Here is a 19,752-nt window from a genome sequence, read left to right on the forward strand (position 1 = left end):
TGAGTCATCTATTGATCAGAGTGAGTCATTTTTCAAAGTCTAGCTAGATCTTGAGGGCAATAGAACATTAACACATAGCTTTACCTATTAATGTATTAGCAATATTAAAGAGAATCCTAAGATTATTGTGCTGAGCATTGTAAGCCTTTTCATGATGTAAACAGTAACCCACTCTAACCAGGACAATGTGGAAAAAAAGATATTTAATCACAATATGCAGAGGGTCAATTGAGAATCTTAGTATTCTACAACCCCTTAGCACCTTATGACTAATATACAGTACCTGTCTGCTGTTTGCATTTTCACTATGTTTTATTACATATACAACGTAGGTCAGGGACCTTATCGGGTTCTGTAGCTCTCCTCCAACTGTGTCAAATTACTCCATATTGGTCCTATAAGGTTGATTTACTAAAACTGAAGAGTTCCAGGTTTGTTTGTCAAACCTTAATTGAACAAGCTGAGAATAGAAGCTGATGTCCACTTAAGTATGTGCTGTGTTGTGGCCTGTGCATGAAACCACAGAAAGCAAGGGCAGGGGTAGTGAAAAGTGACTTATTATTATTGTACAGGATTTATATAGCCAACAGTTTGCACAGCGCTTTACAAAATGAGTAGAACAACTTGAATCCTTTTACATGCTCAAAACATTTCTGACATGACAGAATATTTCAGCTGATGAGTGTACTTGATTCCCTAAGGGACATATGACACGTGAGGACAGAGGTACATTAGACGAAAATAGTGTGGGAAAGTAAAAATAAAGTAGCTAAATTTATCTTTGATGTTGGTTGATTTTGACAGAAAAGAGATTTTCTAATTTAAATAAGTTAAGAGTAATCCTCTTCATTGGGGGAAATATTGCTCATCCCTTCTTCTAAACAAATGTCAGTTAGCTAGATCTCTTAGAGCCTGCTCACAGCTCTGCATTTTTTTAATATCTATATCATTATTTAGTTTTTATATTATAATGTGAAACAGCACAAACATGCACATTGGCAAAAGGGAACAAGGTTGCAGAAAACAAATAAAGTTAACCTGGACAATGCATACAACTGAGTTGGTGCCATCATTTTGCATATTATTGAAAATATATTTAAGAAACTTCACCAGGATGAGTGACACTGTCCCAATACATTTCTGATTAGGTGGATGAATTGAAAATAAACTACTGCAGCATGAAACATCTCCTTGCATTCTCTATAAATAAATACCTTTGGCCAAAAGAAAATAAAGTCATGAGACTTGGAAGGGATGGGTTGGACCTAGGGGCCACAATGTCCCAGAGTGGGCTACTTTACCTAGATTGAGAGATAAGCAGTTAGTGGATGCGAGGGACACATATACCACTGAATCTGTCATACTAACAAGTTTTTTGTGTTTTAATATCTTGCCAAAAAGTGCAAAGTACTGGACAGTCTCACCACACATGCAACAAAGTTTATCCCACATCTCTCTCCAACACAGAGAGGACCCTAGCTAGCCATCGGGAAGGGAAGGCACTCTGTACTAGAAGTTTATAACTGGTTTCCTGGGTCTTAGCGTTGATTGAGGTAGTGTGGGTAAGTTTTAATATTTGCAAGAGCTGGGCATCTGTAAAAGTTCTCATCCCTATTCTTTACCAACTCTGCATTTTTTCATTTCTAGTGGTATTTTTTTGGTGGGTAGAGTTAGTTAGATAAACTTAAATCAAATTGCTTACTTCCTCCAAAAAAATTAAGAATTTGGATATCTACTCATCATAATGAGTCCCAGAGCACCTGTTATCATTTGATCACCTAAGGTCAGGCAAGTCCTGTTGAGGATTAAAGCTATTTGACACTTTTATTGTTGTAAATGAAGACCCCCTTCAGCATTTGATAAAATTGGCTTAGTTTTTACAAGACAAAAGCCTGAAGTTATAAGGTGTCTACTTTTTATTCTTATTAGCCATGCTCGCATTTGGTAACAGGGCAGCTAATAAACCTGTGAAACAGCTGCTAAGGTGAAAAAGAGGTTTTACATAGCAGTGTTTTGTTACTGGCATACTTCACATAGTCCTGGTGTCTGAGGGGTATTTTAAAACTTGTCACTACTGAATTTTACTGACTCACAAAAGAATAGATTTCACTGCGACACTGCATTGGATTTACAGCTTAGAAAAAAAAACTTTCATAAAACTGTTTGAATAGACTTCTGTATTCTGCTTTCCCTTTAGCAGTATTGAGACTGCTTAACAAGCTGAATCCTCTTTTATGAGATCAGCCATATCCATTCATAATTTAGGGGTTTCATTTAGATGGGTTCCCATATTTTACCTTCTTTGTAGGCTTCCTTAGATACAAAGATGTGTTGCTGCTATATCGCATACAGTTCTTAGGTAACATACGCAATCCTCCCAGTCTTTTGTTTGTTACCAAGGAGACAGCTCAGTGTTTGACACTGCGATTACACACTTGAAGTCCTCTACTCCAATGGAAATCATCGCTTTATAGTCACTATTGCAATACAATAAATTTAGAGCTTTTGAATAAAATACATTTGTAAGTATTAGAGGGCCCAGAAGGGTGACCTATAGGCATTAATGCATAGTTCAGCTTCTAGGAGTTGTCTATAAAGTTGTCAGTTAAACATCACAAACAAATTGTTGTGCTTTTTCTTAAAGTCTAATACAAATGTTAAAGGGAATTTCCCATTTTGCTGACTATTTACATATTGCCAATATTTATTTAAGGCTGACATATACTTTTACAGAGTACATAGATCCATTCAGAACAGTTCCTGTCCACTGAAATAACTCACAATATAATATCACCACTCACTATCATACTGATTGGTGTGTTACAAACTTTGAACCTCCCTGGCAATACAATTCTGCACTTCCCAGACTAAATACTAATTCAAAGGCACAGAGCCTGAGCCTGTTCAGTTTCTCTATGAGTGCCATAATGGCCCCATATCTGTATCCTCCAGCAAGATCCTCTCAGGCATGAAGTGGTTAGCCTTTCAGGTTCACATATAACATGCCCCAAAAGAGGCCAGCAATAGTGTAAATCCATTTAATCAGTGTTTATTATTAAAAGGATCAAAAATGACTTCCATGGTAAGTGCTCCAATTTTCAGAGATTGCTTGCAAAACAGCTGTACAGATCTTTCAGACCGGTGTTGCCCCAATGTGCTTTGTGATCCTTTTAATAAAAAAAAAAATCTAATAATGTAATGTAATGTAATAGTGTAATGCAATAATAAAAAGTCAATTGTCGGCTGACGGCACTCAGATGGTCCAGACTCTGAAGGGATCCCAACTTTAACATCAGGATCCACCCAGATGCCTGAGTAGCATGCCACTGAGATCCTGAGCTGGTCCCCTGCATAGCCTCTATTGAGCACTGGAGGGGCAGAGCACAGAGCGGTGACTGGCAATCATCACTCTTTGCTCAGCGAAGACTGAGAACTGAGTGATCAGTGGTCTTTGATTGCTTAGTTCTTGATCTTAGAGGTGGCAGGGTACAGATGCAGCATTGGACCAATGCTGCATCCACCTAGGTGAGTATGGTTGTTTATTTTTAAATCCCCACACTTCTCTTTTAATAGCTTCCTGACCGTCCTATAGCAGAAGTACTGCTACAGGGTGGCAGGGATGTGCAAATTCATATATATAAAGTATATATATATATATATATATATGGGGGGGGGGTACGTGCGTGTACTCCCTTCCTGTGCCACTATTGGCTCCTCAGCATGTCAATCACCAGGTCTTGGCTGCCGATTCTCAGTCTGGATTCAATGATTGTTGGCGGAGCTGACAGGGGAGAGATCCGTAAGTAAACAATACAGATCTCTCCCCTGTCAGCACGAACAGGCTGCTTTGTCTTGCTCTGCACAGCAGAGCAATACAAAGCAGCTTGTTTCCTTAGTAACCCACACACAGCACACAATTAACCCTTTGATCACCCGAGATGTTAACCCCTTCCTGCCCAGTGTCATTAGTACAGTGTCAGTGCCTTTTATTAGCATTGATCACTGTATTAGTGTCACTGGGGATGTCAGTGTCAGTTAGTCAGTACCCCCCCCCCAGTGTCAGAATACCACTGCAGTCCCACAATAAGTTGCTGATCGCCGCCATTACTAGTAAAAGAAAAAAATATAAATAATTCCAGTATATATCACCATTTGTAGGCGCTATAACTTTCACGTAAACCAATTAATTTATCTTTTTTCAAAATTGTTGGTATTTTTTTGTTTATAGTGCAAAAAATAAAACATGCAGAGGCGATCAAATACCACCAAAAGAAAGCTCTATTTGTGGGAAAAAAGGACATACATTTAATTTATGTACAATGTTGCATGACCGCGCAATTGTCAGTTAAAGTAACTCAATGCTGTATCGCAAAAAATGGCCTGGTCAGGAAGGGGGTAAATCCTCTGGAGGGCAAGTGGTTAAAATGGAACTAAACCCACCTATGTTTTACAGCCAAGAAAGCTGTCATCTTAGCCTGATTGCAGTTGCTACAATGATGCATATGTAATCAACTATGACACCAGCCAATTGAGAGCTAACATAACACTAGTAACTGTAACATGCATACATTGAATGTAACTGTTTTGGGAAATAGTAAAATTGGAGGGTTTAATGTTGTTTTAAGTGCAAAACCCCTAATCAATTAGAACTCATTTTGTGCTGGTACCATTCCATCAAAATCAATTCTATCTAAATAAGGCTATAGCTGTCTGTACAGTGTAAGGATATCAATTCGATGATTGTGTGGTGATCACATCTTCCATCTGATGTATCATGTCATGTCTAACCTGGTCAGACTGATCATCATTAGATCTTTCAATTAAAAATGTGTGGGTACTTTGTTTATCTCTTATTAGCGTGAAATTGCATTGGCAGAAGTTTAGAGAAAGTAACAGTAGAGTTATTTCAAGTAATTTTAGGGTCTTTGTGTGAGTAAATCTTATGGCCTTTCATCTTATTTTCCCACAGTAGTGCTAGTGCATTTCATGCTTGACATGCTCCGATTAGTATTCATGCCCAGGTGAGGACTCCAAGGTAAGCATCACAAAAGCAATTACCATACATCCCATTCTATAGCCTGGAGGATGGGAAACACAGATGTGAGCTTCCCTTTGAAATAAGAGAGTTATAATAAGACAGGATTGACTGCTGCTTTGAGTTAATAGTGTAAAGAAAGGCGCTGACACTATTTACAAGTCATTGTCTGTTAAATTTACATTCAACATCTACTGTACACTCATCACTGTGTATTTTTACCAGCTGTAAACATTTATAGAGGACAAAGCATGGCAGCTCAGTTGACTTCATCATCCAGATGAAAATTTCACTTACACAGTGCAGAACAGCAAAGGTTCCAGTTGCAGTAGCCTAATTTTTCCTAGTTCAAACCTAGTTACTTGTGACATGGTCAGAAGGAGGAGAAGTGGTCACACACATGAGCTAGTGTTTCTGACAATGGATCTGTGCAGTGAGGTTGCACTTAGATGGGAATGTATCTGTTACAGAGTAGGGATAAAGTAATAAGTGAAATGGAAGACATTTGCATGCTCTTGTCACTTGTGTATTGACAGCAACCTGCAATTTTTAGCTGATGGACTATGTAGTGCATATGGAGTCTACAGTCCCTCCTTCTCTGAAGGATTAGGCCCTTCTTGCACTGCAATCTTTTGACAAGTTGAAAACACCTTCAAAAGCTTGAATTGGGAGCATCACTAGAAATACTCAGGACCGTCTTAGGGACACAACATAAAAATGTACTCTTTCTTTAAATATTTTAAAGATTTAAACTTTTTTTTGTTTATCTAGAAATTAAATTTGGGATTATGTCATGTGGCCATCTTAAATATAAACAGTGCTTAATGGTGTTCATCTTATACACGTATTGTCCTCCTTAAGCATATCAATATTTAATCAAGATTGATCACAGTTACATATTTAGACTAAAGAAAAGACACATGGTGGTCTGGTAAAGATATATCGACTCAAAAAGTTAGGCTGATGAATTTTTAGGGATATGCCAGCTTAAGCAGTATTATTTTTTATTTTTTTTTAGAAATATTTATTAGTTTTCACATCATATACATTTCATTTCAACATTTCTATTAAAATAGTTATCAATAACCATCTTTTCTCCTTATATAATTTAATTATAACTTCATTTTCTTACCCCCCCTCCCGTACCCCCCCATCCCCCACCCTCCTCCCCTCCCCCTCCCACGCTCACTCTCCTTAGCTCTCTATTGTTCTGTTGTTCCTCAACCCAATTCTGAACCCACTTCCAGGAATATTATATCTTCATGTATTTCCCCTGTTTCCTATATTCTTCCCAACCTTTCCATTATTTATTATACATCTCTAGCTTGTCCATGTGCATATAGTACAATTTTTCTGTCCCAGAGATCTGATTTACTCTTCCCATCCAATCCTCCTCAGTTGGCACCTCTCTTTTCTTCCAAAACCTGGGTATCAGGCTCTTTGCTGCAGTCAAATAATGCCATATTCCAGAACTCTCATATGCTTTCACTGAGAGCTCTGAGATATGGAGGAGACATAATTCTGGGTCTAATCCTATATTGATTTTAGTAATTTTTCTTATCAAATACACTATCCTCCGCCAGAACATCTGTATTTCTGGACATTCCCACCACATATGAAACCACGTGCCCACCTCTCCACAGCCTCTCCAACACATCTGTGAAATTTCCATATTCATCTTATGCTCTATATTGGGTGTAATGTGCCATCTATTCAAACACTTATAATTTATTTCTACTTCCCTCATACTAATATTTTTGTGTATTAATGTGAACATTTTTCTCTGCTCCTCCTCTTCTATTTCTCTTCCCATATCTCTTTCCCAATTCTCTATGTGCGTTAATTTAGTGTCAGTGTCAAATTCCATTAATATCTTGTGTATTTTTGCTATTCTGTGTCTACCATTTCCCCGTGACTCAAATAATCTTTGGAAGGCTCTCAAAAAAGTATTTCAGTTGGTAGTATCTTAATCTATCCTTTTTATTAAAGACTTCTCCTTTTCTTTCCTCCATATCCATATATGTCCCGATATCCTCACCTATCATTATATCTCTCAGTTGCGCCTCCTGTTTTATTATCCATTTCCCTGCTATACTTTCTTTACCCGGAATAAAATATTTTGTGTTTCTGAGTGGTATTAATTGTGAGTTATAAACCCATACCTTTTGTCTGTGTAACAAATCCCATTCTTTTAAAACATTAAGAGTGTATGTACTAGTGCTCTCCTAGTTCCCTATATTGTGCAGGTAGCTTAAGCAGTATTATAGAATGATACTATATCATCCTGAAAAATTGCTAGATTGGAGTATACATTTTTCTAGAATAATAATACTATTCTAGCAAAGAATGAAGCAACATCACAACTCTGGGAACCCCTAGTGAGTTTATTCATCCAATATAGGATGGTGCAAAGAGCTTTCATTCAAGAAATTGTTTAATAAAGGTCTCTTTGAAACCAAACATAGGCTCATTGTGAGTTTATTAAATGTATTTTAATGGGTACTTAATTACTTCTGGAAGCTTTGTTTTCACATTTTTCCAAGCCAAATCTTGGGGCCTATTAAAATTAGTCTTGAATTAGGGCTTGCAAAAATGTTATACTTGGTGCATATTAGATAGATAAAGCTTCCTCTTCAGTTTTTTTTGAGGAATGGTTAAATAGCACTGACATGACAGGTCTTGTCAGTTTATGTTCCATGAATTATTGTAGCACTTCATCTCCCAAACTTGTCTTTGTTGGAGAACTGAAAAGTTCACGTTTTATAATTAGGTATTCTATAGACACGCATGAGCAAACTCCACACAGAACAGAACATGATCACTTAATTGTGAATTCCCAGTACAGAAGATAGGTCTAGTGTGCCCTGGCTGTGCACAGATCTATTAAATAAACTACTTCCCAGGTCGTAAAGCCCTATGGAAAACAGATGTCTGCATGTGTTATACCTACTTACACAGGTGTTTTTTCCTCCTTTCCAAGCTATTTGAAAAAGTATATGTGGGAAGATTATAATTAAAAAACCTTCTGCAATCCGAGGCTTTGGGATTGATGGTTTTTATAGAGACACTCCAGTAAGTAGATTGCCCACCCAGTACATGTCTTTTGAGAGCAATATACAGTACATGCTTGTAATTTGTCTTTTCCAATAAGATGCATTTTTAAACAAGTCAAGGGCTGATGTATGGAAAGTTTGCAAAATGAAAATATCTTGTTACACCTAGCAACCAATTAAAATTCTTGTTTTATTTTCATACCTGAACCTTAGAGATGACAGCTGGAACCTGAATGGTTGCCATGAGCATCAAGACATTTTTTTCTTAAGCTTTCCATACACTAGTAGATTTTCAAAAATCCTTAGTACACTCCAAAACTTCACAAACATTGTTGATTTTAGTTGAAATATTAATTTGATTTTAAAGGATACGTTTATCTTTTGAAAAAAAATAAAATAAATAAATGCATGTTTTGTGGGTACATTTTTTTTTTCCAAGAAGCCTACAGAGCATCTGCTGATTGTGGGTGCAATCTCAGACTCCTGCAGACTCTCAGGATAGCTGTCTGCCCATACCTTGTACTGGCAGGCACTTACCAGAGGTCAGGAAGATGAACTACCAGAGCCATTGAAAGCTTTAAGTCATCGGACGCAATGATTGACGCAGGCATTCATTCACAGGAAACAAGAATTTGCTTTAAAGATGACTGGATATTTGAAGTAAATATTCACACATTTTTTGTGTGTTCATTCTGAAATTCTTTATTAAATCTGCTTCAGTGTGTTACTAAAATGTTTTAGAGGGAAAAAAGGGCTTCAGTGATGGAATACTTAATTTAAAGATCCTTAGTGGAGAAAGTGCAATATATGAGATTTCCTAAAGTCTTCTAATGTCTGCAATGTATGTTGGTATTGGAATGTATAAAAAGCGTTACAGATGAACATTTTTAAGTTATTTTTTAGTTGTTTTTTTTGCTCAAATGTTTCTGATATTTACTGTTACAGGAAAAATGGGAAGTAGTAAACAAACATTTGCAAAAGTGGCTACTTTATTTATCCATAATATCAATTGAATAGGAGATGAGCAGGGACTTCTGACACGCTTCACACACATGCAGGTGCTTACCGTAGTCATGATGGTGTGCTGCTATTCATTTTTCCTATAACAGTGATTGCCAGTGATGTGATGAGCGGCTAACTGTGGAGGACAAGCATGTACTGATCTGGAGTGACATCACTGTCATCCTAATAAGCAATAAACAAAAAATTTGACAAAGGAGGCTGTTTTTACAGTTATATTCTAATTCTATAGCATAGTTTGTGTGCTGTTATATACAGTACATACCTGTATATTCACACCGCGGTGCAAAATTGGGAAGGGAACACTGCTGACTTTCTTTAATAATGCTGCACAAAGCAGTGATGAGCAGCAATACATAGCAACCAACCAAAATTTGTTTACCATAGTTAAAAAACTTGAAATTGATTTTGATAGGTTACTATGGGTTGGCACTGATGTCGTATACATTCAAAACACAATGTGCATTTTACATAAGTAATCCAAGATGAGGTCCTGTTACTGTAAGTTTTTTAAGCTATTCCTCAAAAATGTTGTGCTTATTTTTGTATATGTAGACTCTATAAAAAGGAATGGAAAAAATGTAAGTGATTAAGTAGTAAAGTGATGCATTATTGGTTGATTTCTAGTGTTATTAATGAGAACACCTATTTAAAACTCTGTATAAAAGCAACTTATTAGCAAAATAATAAACACTAATTTCTGAATCATAAATCTTACTGGGTGCAACAGACATTTCCCACTGTCATTTGATAATGTTGTCTGCTTTGCTCCATTGTCTTTGTCTGCCATGTTCATTCATAGTAAAAGTCTTGTTTATTAACTACATGAACTAAATTTATAGTTCACTGCCAATACTGCCAACATGTACAATGAATTATTAACATATTTACAAGCTAAAACCATTATTTGTTTTTCATCAGGCCCAGTGGATGACCTGCTTAAAATATTGGGTTTAAATCAAACATCTGATTCCGGTGAAGGTATTAGCAAAGAAGTTTTGCTCTTTTTACCAAGTTCTTCAGAGGAGGAGAGTGACTGTGACAACTCCACTGCTGCTCCGACTTCCCCATCTTTAAAATTTATTAATGGGAAACAAGAAATTACTCCAGATCCCAAAGATTCAAAAGCAGAAGAGGTTAAAGGGGAACTAATTGAAAGTGTTACACCATCAGTGAATGCATCAGTCACTCAGTTGAGTGAAGCTCCTGAACAAGGTGTACTGTCAACAGATAAACCAGATCTCACTTCTTCTGAATTAGAAGAACCTGAATCAAGTGGAGACATTGAGGTAACAGTTAAGGATCTGCCATCTACACAAGCATCGTCAGTGACTCAAAAGCCAACTACTCAAGAGCCTGCCATACTATCCCATTCCAGTGCTGCTCAACCAAAAAAAGACTTTCCTTTGTTCACAATAGAATCATCTGATGATGTAAAATCTGATATTACAGTAATTAGCAGCACTAAACCAACCACAAAATATGCTGAGGTCCCTCAAGCAGGTGCAGCAACTGATTCTGCTGAATTAGTATCAAGTCACATGGTATTCGAAACAGTAACACAAGATGCAAGTGGAAGAATAGTTGTACCAACCACAGGTCCTTATAAGCTTGAATATCCTTCAACTGCATTTTATATTCAGGAAGGTTCTGGTGAGCCAGAAATAGAGCCCATTATTAACATAACAGCTACTGTTTTTCAAGAAAGCAAACTACCTTCAACACTGGAAACAGTGGAACTTGGAGCTATTGTGTCTACAGAGTCTCCTCAAGTAGAAGAGTTACCTTCTCCTTCTAGTCCATTGGTCCCTGAGACAAAGGGTATGGAAATCACTACTACTTTTATTGAAGTAACTGATGAAGATAGCTTGTACACTAAACCACCAGAAAAACTGGAAAAAGATGAAGTAGAAAGCTCAGGTATAGATGATTTGGGTGAACTTATTTCTACTATCAAGGTATTTTCTACAGAAGCAACTGAACTAGTAACAAAATCTTCACAACTGGCTGAATTAGGTTCCAAAGCAGAATCATTGCCTGAAGTTTCAACAGAAAGTTCTGTATCTGTTCAGGTGGCAGAAGAAAGTTCGGGTCTGGAAGATGTCACTGATTATATAACAAGCACACAATCTAAAGAAGAAGTGAAAGAGATCCAAACTGAGTCCATTGAGCCTGTTATTACGGAACAGAAGCTAGATGCCACATCAAAATCAACAAGTGCAACTGAATCAACCAAAGTCTTTAGTGAAGAGGCTGCCTCAGAAGTTCCAACCCAAAAAATTATTACAACTGATCAGAGTTTTGTTGATCGAGGTTCAGGTGATCTTGAGGATACTTTCACTGATTGGTTTATTACAACCCATGTTCCACCATTGCATATTAGTACAGAATTACCTGACAAAAAAACAACAGAGAAAGAATATAAAAGTGAGCCAAGCATTTCAACAACAGTCTCACCACCTGTTTCTATTTCATCTGAATACACTTCACCATTACCAGCTGAAAAAGACAAATCATACTTTTTATTGGGGTCAGGTGATGGGGAGGAGACTTCAGAAGGCTCAGAAGGTAAAGAAACCTTTAGTACATCTTCAGCTAAACTCACTTCTCAGTATGAAAGTGTTTCCTCCTTTCTGGAAACTGTAAGCCTAAGAGTATCTACCTCAGAAATTATAAGCACTTTGTTACCTACCTTAGAAGCAGGTTCTGGATATGAGCCAGAAGTTATTTCCAAGCCTTCTGAAAGTGAGTCATCTTCTCAACTGTATGTAATCTCAGCTCCAGTTTCTGCAAAAGACACAAAAACACCCTTACTTGAAGACATTTCCAGCACTAGCGAGCCTAGATCTGTTTTTGAAACTGATACAAGTACATCTAAGGCTCTTCTTCAGTTTCAAACTGATGCATCAAAAGTTGAAGAAGAGCTTAGTATTCCTCCACTGCCAGTATCCACTGCGGCTGTGAAAGCTGAAGTTAGAAAGGCCACATCAAGCCCAGATATTTTGGATACCAGCAGAATATTTATTAGCACTGCTTTGCCATCTTTAGAGCAAGGTTCAGGCGAGGAAAGTGAAGCATCTACATTGTTATATGTGAGCAGTCCAGAATCCCCTACTGACCAGGAATCTATAAATATTACTACTATTTTGCCAGCTTTAGAAATAACAGACAGTTTAAAAGAAATAAAAACAGAATTAGAACCTGATGTGGGAAGCCTTCCTCAGGAAAGTACAGATGAACGTGAAATATCTAGACCTGAACTTTTGGCTCCAAAGGAAGCACCAGTGCCTATCCTGAGCACAAAGGAACCAATACCAAAGGTTACATCTCAAGATACAGTTGACAAATACTTTACAGAACAAGGCTCAGGTGATGAGGTTGGATTGTTTACAACTTCTTCCACTGAAGTGGAACCCACTAGAGTTGTTACCACACTTTCACCAGCTAAAGATTTGGTATTCAGCATAAAAATGGAAACCATTAAGGAAGAACTGAAAACCAGCACAATTCTCCCATTTATAGAACAAAGCTCAGGAGATCAGGAAGACATTTTTTCACCTTCTCCTAAAAAAGTTTTGGTAGCATCAGAGGTATACATTACAACAATTTCTTCAGATAAGGAATCTGAAGACAGTGTGGTGACCCAGACTAGTGCACTACTACTCAAAGAAGAAATTAGTACCCCATCATCATTTGTTGATCTTGGCTCTGGAGATCAAGAAGACAAAGAACCTTTGTTTACCACTCCGGTTCTTAGAACTGAATTCAAAGAAATAGAAATAAAAGGCAGTTCACCAGCTACAGAATTCTCAGAAGGGGTACCAACAGAAACAGCTGATGTAGTGGTTAAAACAGATTACCTTACCACAGATCAACCTGCCATCATCTTGGAGACCAGCACTGATGCTTCACCTCAAAAACTCACTGTTAGCGAATCACTGTTTATTGAGGGGGGCTCAGGAGATCTAGTCACAATTTCTACTGTCTCACCACCATCCATCAAATCTGAAGAGAGCACAACACAAAAGGAAACTTCAACAGAAGAAACAGAAGCTACAGATGCTCATACAGTACACAAAACAACTATTCCTGATGTGCCATTGATTGATCAAGGTTCTGGAGAGGAAGACAAACCATACACAGAATCTACCACCATAATTCCTGTTTCAGCACAACATAAAGAGAAGATTAGTACCATCTTTCCACCCGCAGAAAAAATAGAAACAGCCAGTGAGCTGGAAAGCTTAACCCAAATACCTGTAGCAGTGCAATCAGAAGTTAGTTTCATCTTTAGTACATCTCAGCTATTTCCAGATAAAACAAAACCCTTTAGTGAAGAAGTTTTGCAAACAAAGGTGGTAACAGATTCTCCTATAAGTGTTGAAGATGAAGGTGACTACATCATTGGTACTGGTAAAACACCTAGTTTTGAAGTAATTGAAGAAAGCACAAGCAGCAGCATCTGGGTACAACCTAATGATACCATAAGTGAAGTTGTTAGTTCTACGCCCATTGCTACAGAATTTTTCTTGGATGACAAATCAAAGATGGGAACTTCAGAGGAGCCAAAATCATTAACCTCAGAGGCAAGGCTGGTAATAAAGTCAACTCTTGCTACACCTCAGGAGGAAGTTTTGACAGCAGAAAAAATATCAGAGGATGGATCTGGAGATATATTTGCTAGCATTTTCACTTTCACTACTGGACCTACTAAGGAAGGAGGTAGTGCTGAACTTTTAATAGATGCCCAAGGTACAGAAAGCCCTCAGACAGTAAGTATAGATTCTAAATTTTCTACCCAAGTGTCAGATATCTTGCTAGGACCTCAAGACGTTTCTACTGAGGCCAGCAAGACAAGTCTTGAAGAAGATGATAGCACTCCTCTAACTGTTTCTGCAAGTACCTCTCAAGTTACAGATACTTCTAAATCCATACAACCTTCTTTTGAGCCAGAAGTAAAAGATTTTGTAGAATCATTTTCAGGTCAAAGTTCCGGAGAAAGTGCTCTTCCTGATGAACCATTCATTACTACTGTTTCTCCATTGATTCCAGTTCAAACAGATGCTGAGTTTCACACAGTAGCTCCACAGACACAAAAACCTTTGCTTCTAACTGAATTTTCCACTCTTCCTCACAGTGAAGTTTTCATAGAAACAACTTCCAAAAGCTTTGAGGATGAAACAGAAGATGCTTTTGCCAAAGTATCTAAAACTGCTGCAACTAAAGAGATACAGCATTCAGATATACCATCTGGAGTAACAACTGTAGTTCCTCCTAAGACTAAAGAAACTGCTACAGTTTCATTGAAAGACACTTTTTCAACACCTTTCAGTAAAATAGTTGATGGTTCAGGAGAGGGATCCGGATTTGAAATTTTTTCCGATACAGCCAAATCCTCTCAACAGCCACAAACACAAGAAGATATTTTGTCAGTCAGTCAACCCAGTGTAACTATACATAAAGTGGATGATACAACAGAAAAAATAACTGTTGACCAGTCCACAGTAACAGCACCTCTAATTGAGATTAAGGATTTAAGTGATTCAGTGACCACTTATTTAGTAGGCACTGAACTTCCCAAAGCAGTAGGTACACCAGGTACAACTAAAATCTTAGCTATAGATGAGCCCAGTGCAGGCCATGAAGTAACAGAACCAGAGCTGTACCTTACATCAACTGTTATTGTTGATGTGAAAGACAAAGATCAATTTACTGAAGTTGTTCTTCCTACTGAAGACTCCAGTAAAGATCTTGTGCCAACAGATTCTATTCATGTGGATACTGCTACATCACAACAAAAGCTTGATACAAAGCAGCCTGATCTATCATTATCAACTTCTCTTCCAAAAGACACCACTGAGAAACCTGTAGCTAAGATATTTAGTACAAAATTGTCACCTGAAGAAATAGGCACCATTGTTGGCACATCAGCCCAGCCACCAACATTTTTAACAGAAGGTACAGAAGAAATTGAGTATTCCCCTGCAGATGTGATAATTCCAAGTTATGAGGATAGGACATCTTCAATAATCAAACAAACAGAGCAGGAAGGTGTCATGGAGGGTACAGAAGAACCCACGGCTCCTGTAACTGTGATTCTGGTCAATGGTGCATATGACTATACAGGAAAAATTATTCCAAGTACTTTACCTTCTGCTGGTTCTGAGACTTATCATGTATCAGGACAGGAAGCTAGTGCTGACATCACTGCTACCTACAAACCAACAGGCACCGAGCCATCTGATGCAACAGACAGTCCTCCAGAAGTCTCTGATAAAGACATATTTGATTCCTCCTCTCCACAGCCTGCTGTGGTTTCAGTCAGATCTGACATCTTTGAACCCACAGGTGATCCAGACACCGAGACAGACCTTGATGACACCACTACACAGGTGCCTGCGCTACTCATTTTTTCTGATGAAACACCTATTGAAACAGTTGCTTCAATTGCTCCCGAGCCTGAAACACCACCTTCAGCTGGTGCTGATCCAGATGAAGATCATGCCGAAACTCAACCTGTTGTAATTATACAAGAGGCATCAACTGCTCCCTCACATGCTGCTGAGCAGACAACACAGAGTGAAGAAGAAAAGTATGCAAGGGGCATAACACCACTACCAGAACTTGATATCCAGATCTCCACCAGTAATAACGTTGATGGAACTGAGCTGCAGATAACAAGTAAGGCCCAATCATGCTTTTTACGTTATAGCTATTTTTATATATACAGATATCTATATATATATATATATATATATATATATATATATATATATATATATATACACTGTTTATGTGTGTGTGTGTATGTACTGTATGTATGCATACATATGTGTTCATCATTCATATGCCATATTCATGTGACTTTTTAAATTACTATTTTTAACCTTGGTATAACCTATTATACCATTGTATTTAAAGTAGTTAATGGCGTATACAGTTCAACCTCATTGTTAACTTAGTATTACTAATAACATGTAACAATTGATGTTATTCATTTCAGCTCATGAAATCATATGTATGTGCATTTGCAATGTTTTATCTCAAGTCATGAGCTGTCTTGGGCACAGACATTAAACTACACTTTAGACTTTGTTTAAAGGACTGACACATGCCATGGTTTCACAAACATTTTATTAGTGGGGCCATTGCACATTTTATTAGTGGGGCCATTGCACACGTCCACACCCTTCTGCATTATTATCTACCATAACCCCCAACCATTACTTAATATGATTACAATGCAACTATGCTGCGGTACAAAAAAATACTCGTATAAAATGTCGCAAGACTCGTAATATATGTACATTGGGAATGGGTAATTCCTATAATTATTAATACATGATTTGAAACTATTTTCTTGTAAAGAAGCTTATTACTTTTTAGGCTCCCCAAGGCTTTCTTTAGTCTAAAACATGCATCTCTACAATTTAAATAATCTTTACTTCTGGAATTAAAGAAGATAGACATTTTTGCTGCACCTGGCCACCATGAAATAATGAAGCAATAACATTAAGTCAGAAACAGTTTCCACATAGGTTTCTAATAGCATTTATATTTATTGCTTAGGAAAAATTAGCCATTGGTATGCTTTTTTCTTAGTCATTTAGGTGAATGAGTTTGTTGTACAGTATGTATGTATCAGTTAAGCTGCAATTGTCTCCCAATATTTTGACCTATTTTTGAGGAATATTTCCATATTTTGATTTACTTTAGCTCAAGACCCATGTAAGGTGAATCCATGCCAACAGGGTGGAACATGTTACGCTCGTGGAACCTCTTCATATGTGTGCACTTGTATGCCTGGTTTCAGTGGAGAACTCTGTGAAATTGGTATGTTGAAGAGCACCTACTGACCTATTTAAAGGAACAGTGCAAGTAAAATTATAAGATTTTCATCATGGAGTAACCTAAGGCAACCAAACAGGTTTGGTTTCCTACAGCCAGCTTGGTTAAAAAAGTATGTGTAGCACGCTCATAACTAGGTTGTTAGGTAAATCTAGTGCTAATTTCTGCTATAGACACCAAAGCAGGAATTGTTTAGTACAGTTTGGTTAGGTTTCACAGGATGGGAGTTTGATTTCTTACCCCTGTTTCTGGAAGAAGTTTAAGAAGCTTAGGGAGGGAGGATTCAAATTACTGGCTTAAATATTTAGGAGATCCTAGCCAATCCCTGGGGAGGTGTGCCCAGATGGTGGACGAGGTACTGTTAAATAGGCTGGAACCCTGGAGAGTCTATTCTCTTCTCCCCCTGTGGGGATGTACTGTACCTAGTGAAGGGGGACTGCTTGCCTTTGGGACCCCCCTTCCTGGAGTGAAAGCTGGGCTACTCTGCTGGAGAATGCATTTCTGGACTGATGGGATCTGTGAGTAGAGCCAAACCCCCTCTGTATGCAGTGCTTAATGGTCCTGCAGCTACCAGAAGCTAGATCATTTCAGCCCATTTTCTATTGAATCCTAAATCCTATTCAGCAATCCCCCTGGTCCCCAGCTGGAGAGAAAACAGTAGAGCTGCTGCTAAAAGGTAGAGAAGGGCCTTTGTAATTTGTGCCTCAAGCATTTTAGAATATCTCACACCCTACTATCCTCCTAAGTTCATAGTACTGAGCAATTAACTACAAAAATATACCCCTGGACTGGTTATTGAGCCTGTGTGGATGAGATGCTGCTTTGTGCCTGGCTACCTGCACTGATTGGGAAAAGAACCTTTGGACAGTCACAGCAGCTCCTGTGGGGGTAGCACTGAATATGGTAATTTAAACTGCGGATTAAGAGAATTATGGTTGTCATAAATTACTGCTCTACCATATTAAATTATTTGCACTGTCTTATTGAATAATCCTAATGTACCTAATTCTTGACTCTGAATTTCTGCATACCATTTTTATGACTGTCTTCCTTATCTGAACTCTTGTTTTATGCAGATATTGATGAATGTCAGTCCAATCCATGCCGCAACGGAGGCGCGTGTGTTGATGGCATAAACTCATTTGCATGTATTTGCCTTCCTAGCTACAGTGGAGCACTTTGTGAACAAGGTAAGTGACAAATGAATGAAAGTAAAATGAATGAATGAGTTAAAGTAATCTTTTTACAAATATGGACGATTCAAACTGAGTATAAGATGTTAAATGCATAAGCTTAACTCACATGATCAACTTTTCCTGTAAAACATTTATTTATTACAATAGTGAGTGGAGGGAGAGCCAAATCAGACGCTACATACCCAACTATTTAGTCAAAAAAACAAAAAATATACAAATGGAACTTTAAAGGTGCTGTCATGAAAGTATGCAAAATTTTAATCATTAAAAAAAACATTTTTATTTTACAGACGAATACAAAATGTAAAACAGTGACAATGGAAACTGGGCAAGAAGACACCTATTTGTGAGCAGATACCAGGTGCTATTGGAAAGTTTCATTCTCAGTTGTAGACAAATTTGAAGTACTATCAGCATTTTTAAAATTTCTTTTGATGGTTTTGACATGTTTCACTCATTGCTTCATCAGGATGCAACAGTTTGTAATAGAAACACCTGTCTGCACACGACTCAGCACACTTCGGGGAACCCATATACCCCCACAGGAGAGAGATCCCATGCCGAACCAAGAGGGAGGAGTCACAAATGGACTGCAGGAGGAGATATAGAAGTGTATTTTATTAAAACCAGTTATTGAAAGTCAAAACAAGGGGAAGAGTAAATGCCAGCCATCTGAATGAACAAAGGAGATATTTATGTTCACTGCAAGCATAATGAGTACAGGCGTCCCTGGGCTGGAGGGCTGCAGTCCACTTGTGGCTCCTCCCTCTTAGTTGGTTTTGTATGCCTGGGGGGGGGGTCTCTATCCCGTGGGGGTCCACAAGTTCCCCAGGGTGTGTTAAGGCATGTGCAAACAGGTGTTTCTATTGAATATTGTGATTTCCTAATGAAGCAATGAGGGAAATGTACCAAAACCATAAATGGAAATAAAAACAGTACTTTATATTTGTCGGTAATTGAGAATAAAATTTTACAATGGCACCTTGACTTTGCTCACAAATAAGTGTGTCCATTGTCAATGCCTACAATTTTGTATTGGCCTGTACAATAAAACATAAACATATGGCTAAATTTTGTATGCTTTCATTTTAAAGTCCCATTTGTATTTTTCCTGTAAAAGGTAATCTTGACTCTCTTTCTTCAAGATTCCCAAGCCTCCTTTTTGATCAGGGAGGCTGTCTATTGCATTAGTTTACCAATAGGGAAACTTAGAATCTGAGAGGGTTGGTGCCAAAGTTCAGTCTTTACAGGAAACATTGACTTTTCCATATGTCTTCAGCTGTCTATATTTATGGACCTATAGATCATTGTAACATGTGGTTTTGGTAGCATGGGTTTCAATCCCAGCGCTGCCACCAAAGCTTGTTGGGTTAGTCAGTAATAACCCATGGTTTAACTCTGCTGTGTTTCCCTTTTGCTGAATCAGTTACTCCCATGAGCTCAGGATAATGAGTCACAAGACACAGCAGTGTGATGTATCAACTCAGTATCAAAAGTTTGTTTGGCACATTTGATATTTCTATAGAGTAGACATAGGAGGTGGCTTAGGCAGTAGTGAGTCACAGGATAACAGTTTGCATACGTAGTAAGAATGAAACTA

The 19,752-nt window shown here is 37.9% G+C and overlaps 1 protein-coding gene across 2 annotated transcripts in view; it reads left to right on the forward strand.

Annotated features, from left to right (window-relative positions):
* Positions 1-19,752, forward strand: part of VCAN (versican) — a 139,195-nt gene that overhangs the window by 78,672 nt on the left and 40,771 nt on the right. For both annotated transcript variants that reach the window (XM_089693245.1, XM_089693246.1), the window contains exons 8-10: positions 10,030-15,789; positions 16,825-16,941; positions 18,033-18,146. In XM_089693245.1, the coding sequence (XP_089549371.1) occupies positions 10,030-15,789; positions 16,825-16,941; positions 18,033-18,146 (5,991 nt within the window). The remainder of the gene's footprint in view (positions 1-10,029; positions 15,790-16,824; positions 16,942-18,032; positions 18,147-19,752) is intronic.

This window comes from Staurois parvus, unplaced genomic scaffold, assembly GCF_062004578.1.
Source record: "Staurois parvus isolate SC_StPar_1 unplaced genomic scaffold, SC_StPar_1.0 ptg000618l, whole genome shotgun sequence".
NCBI classification, from domain to species: Eukaryota; Metazoa; Chordata; class Amphibia; order Anura; family Ranidae; genus Staurois; species Staurois parvus.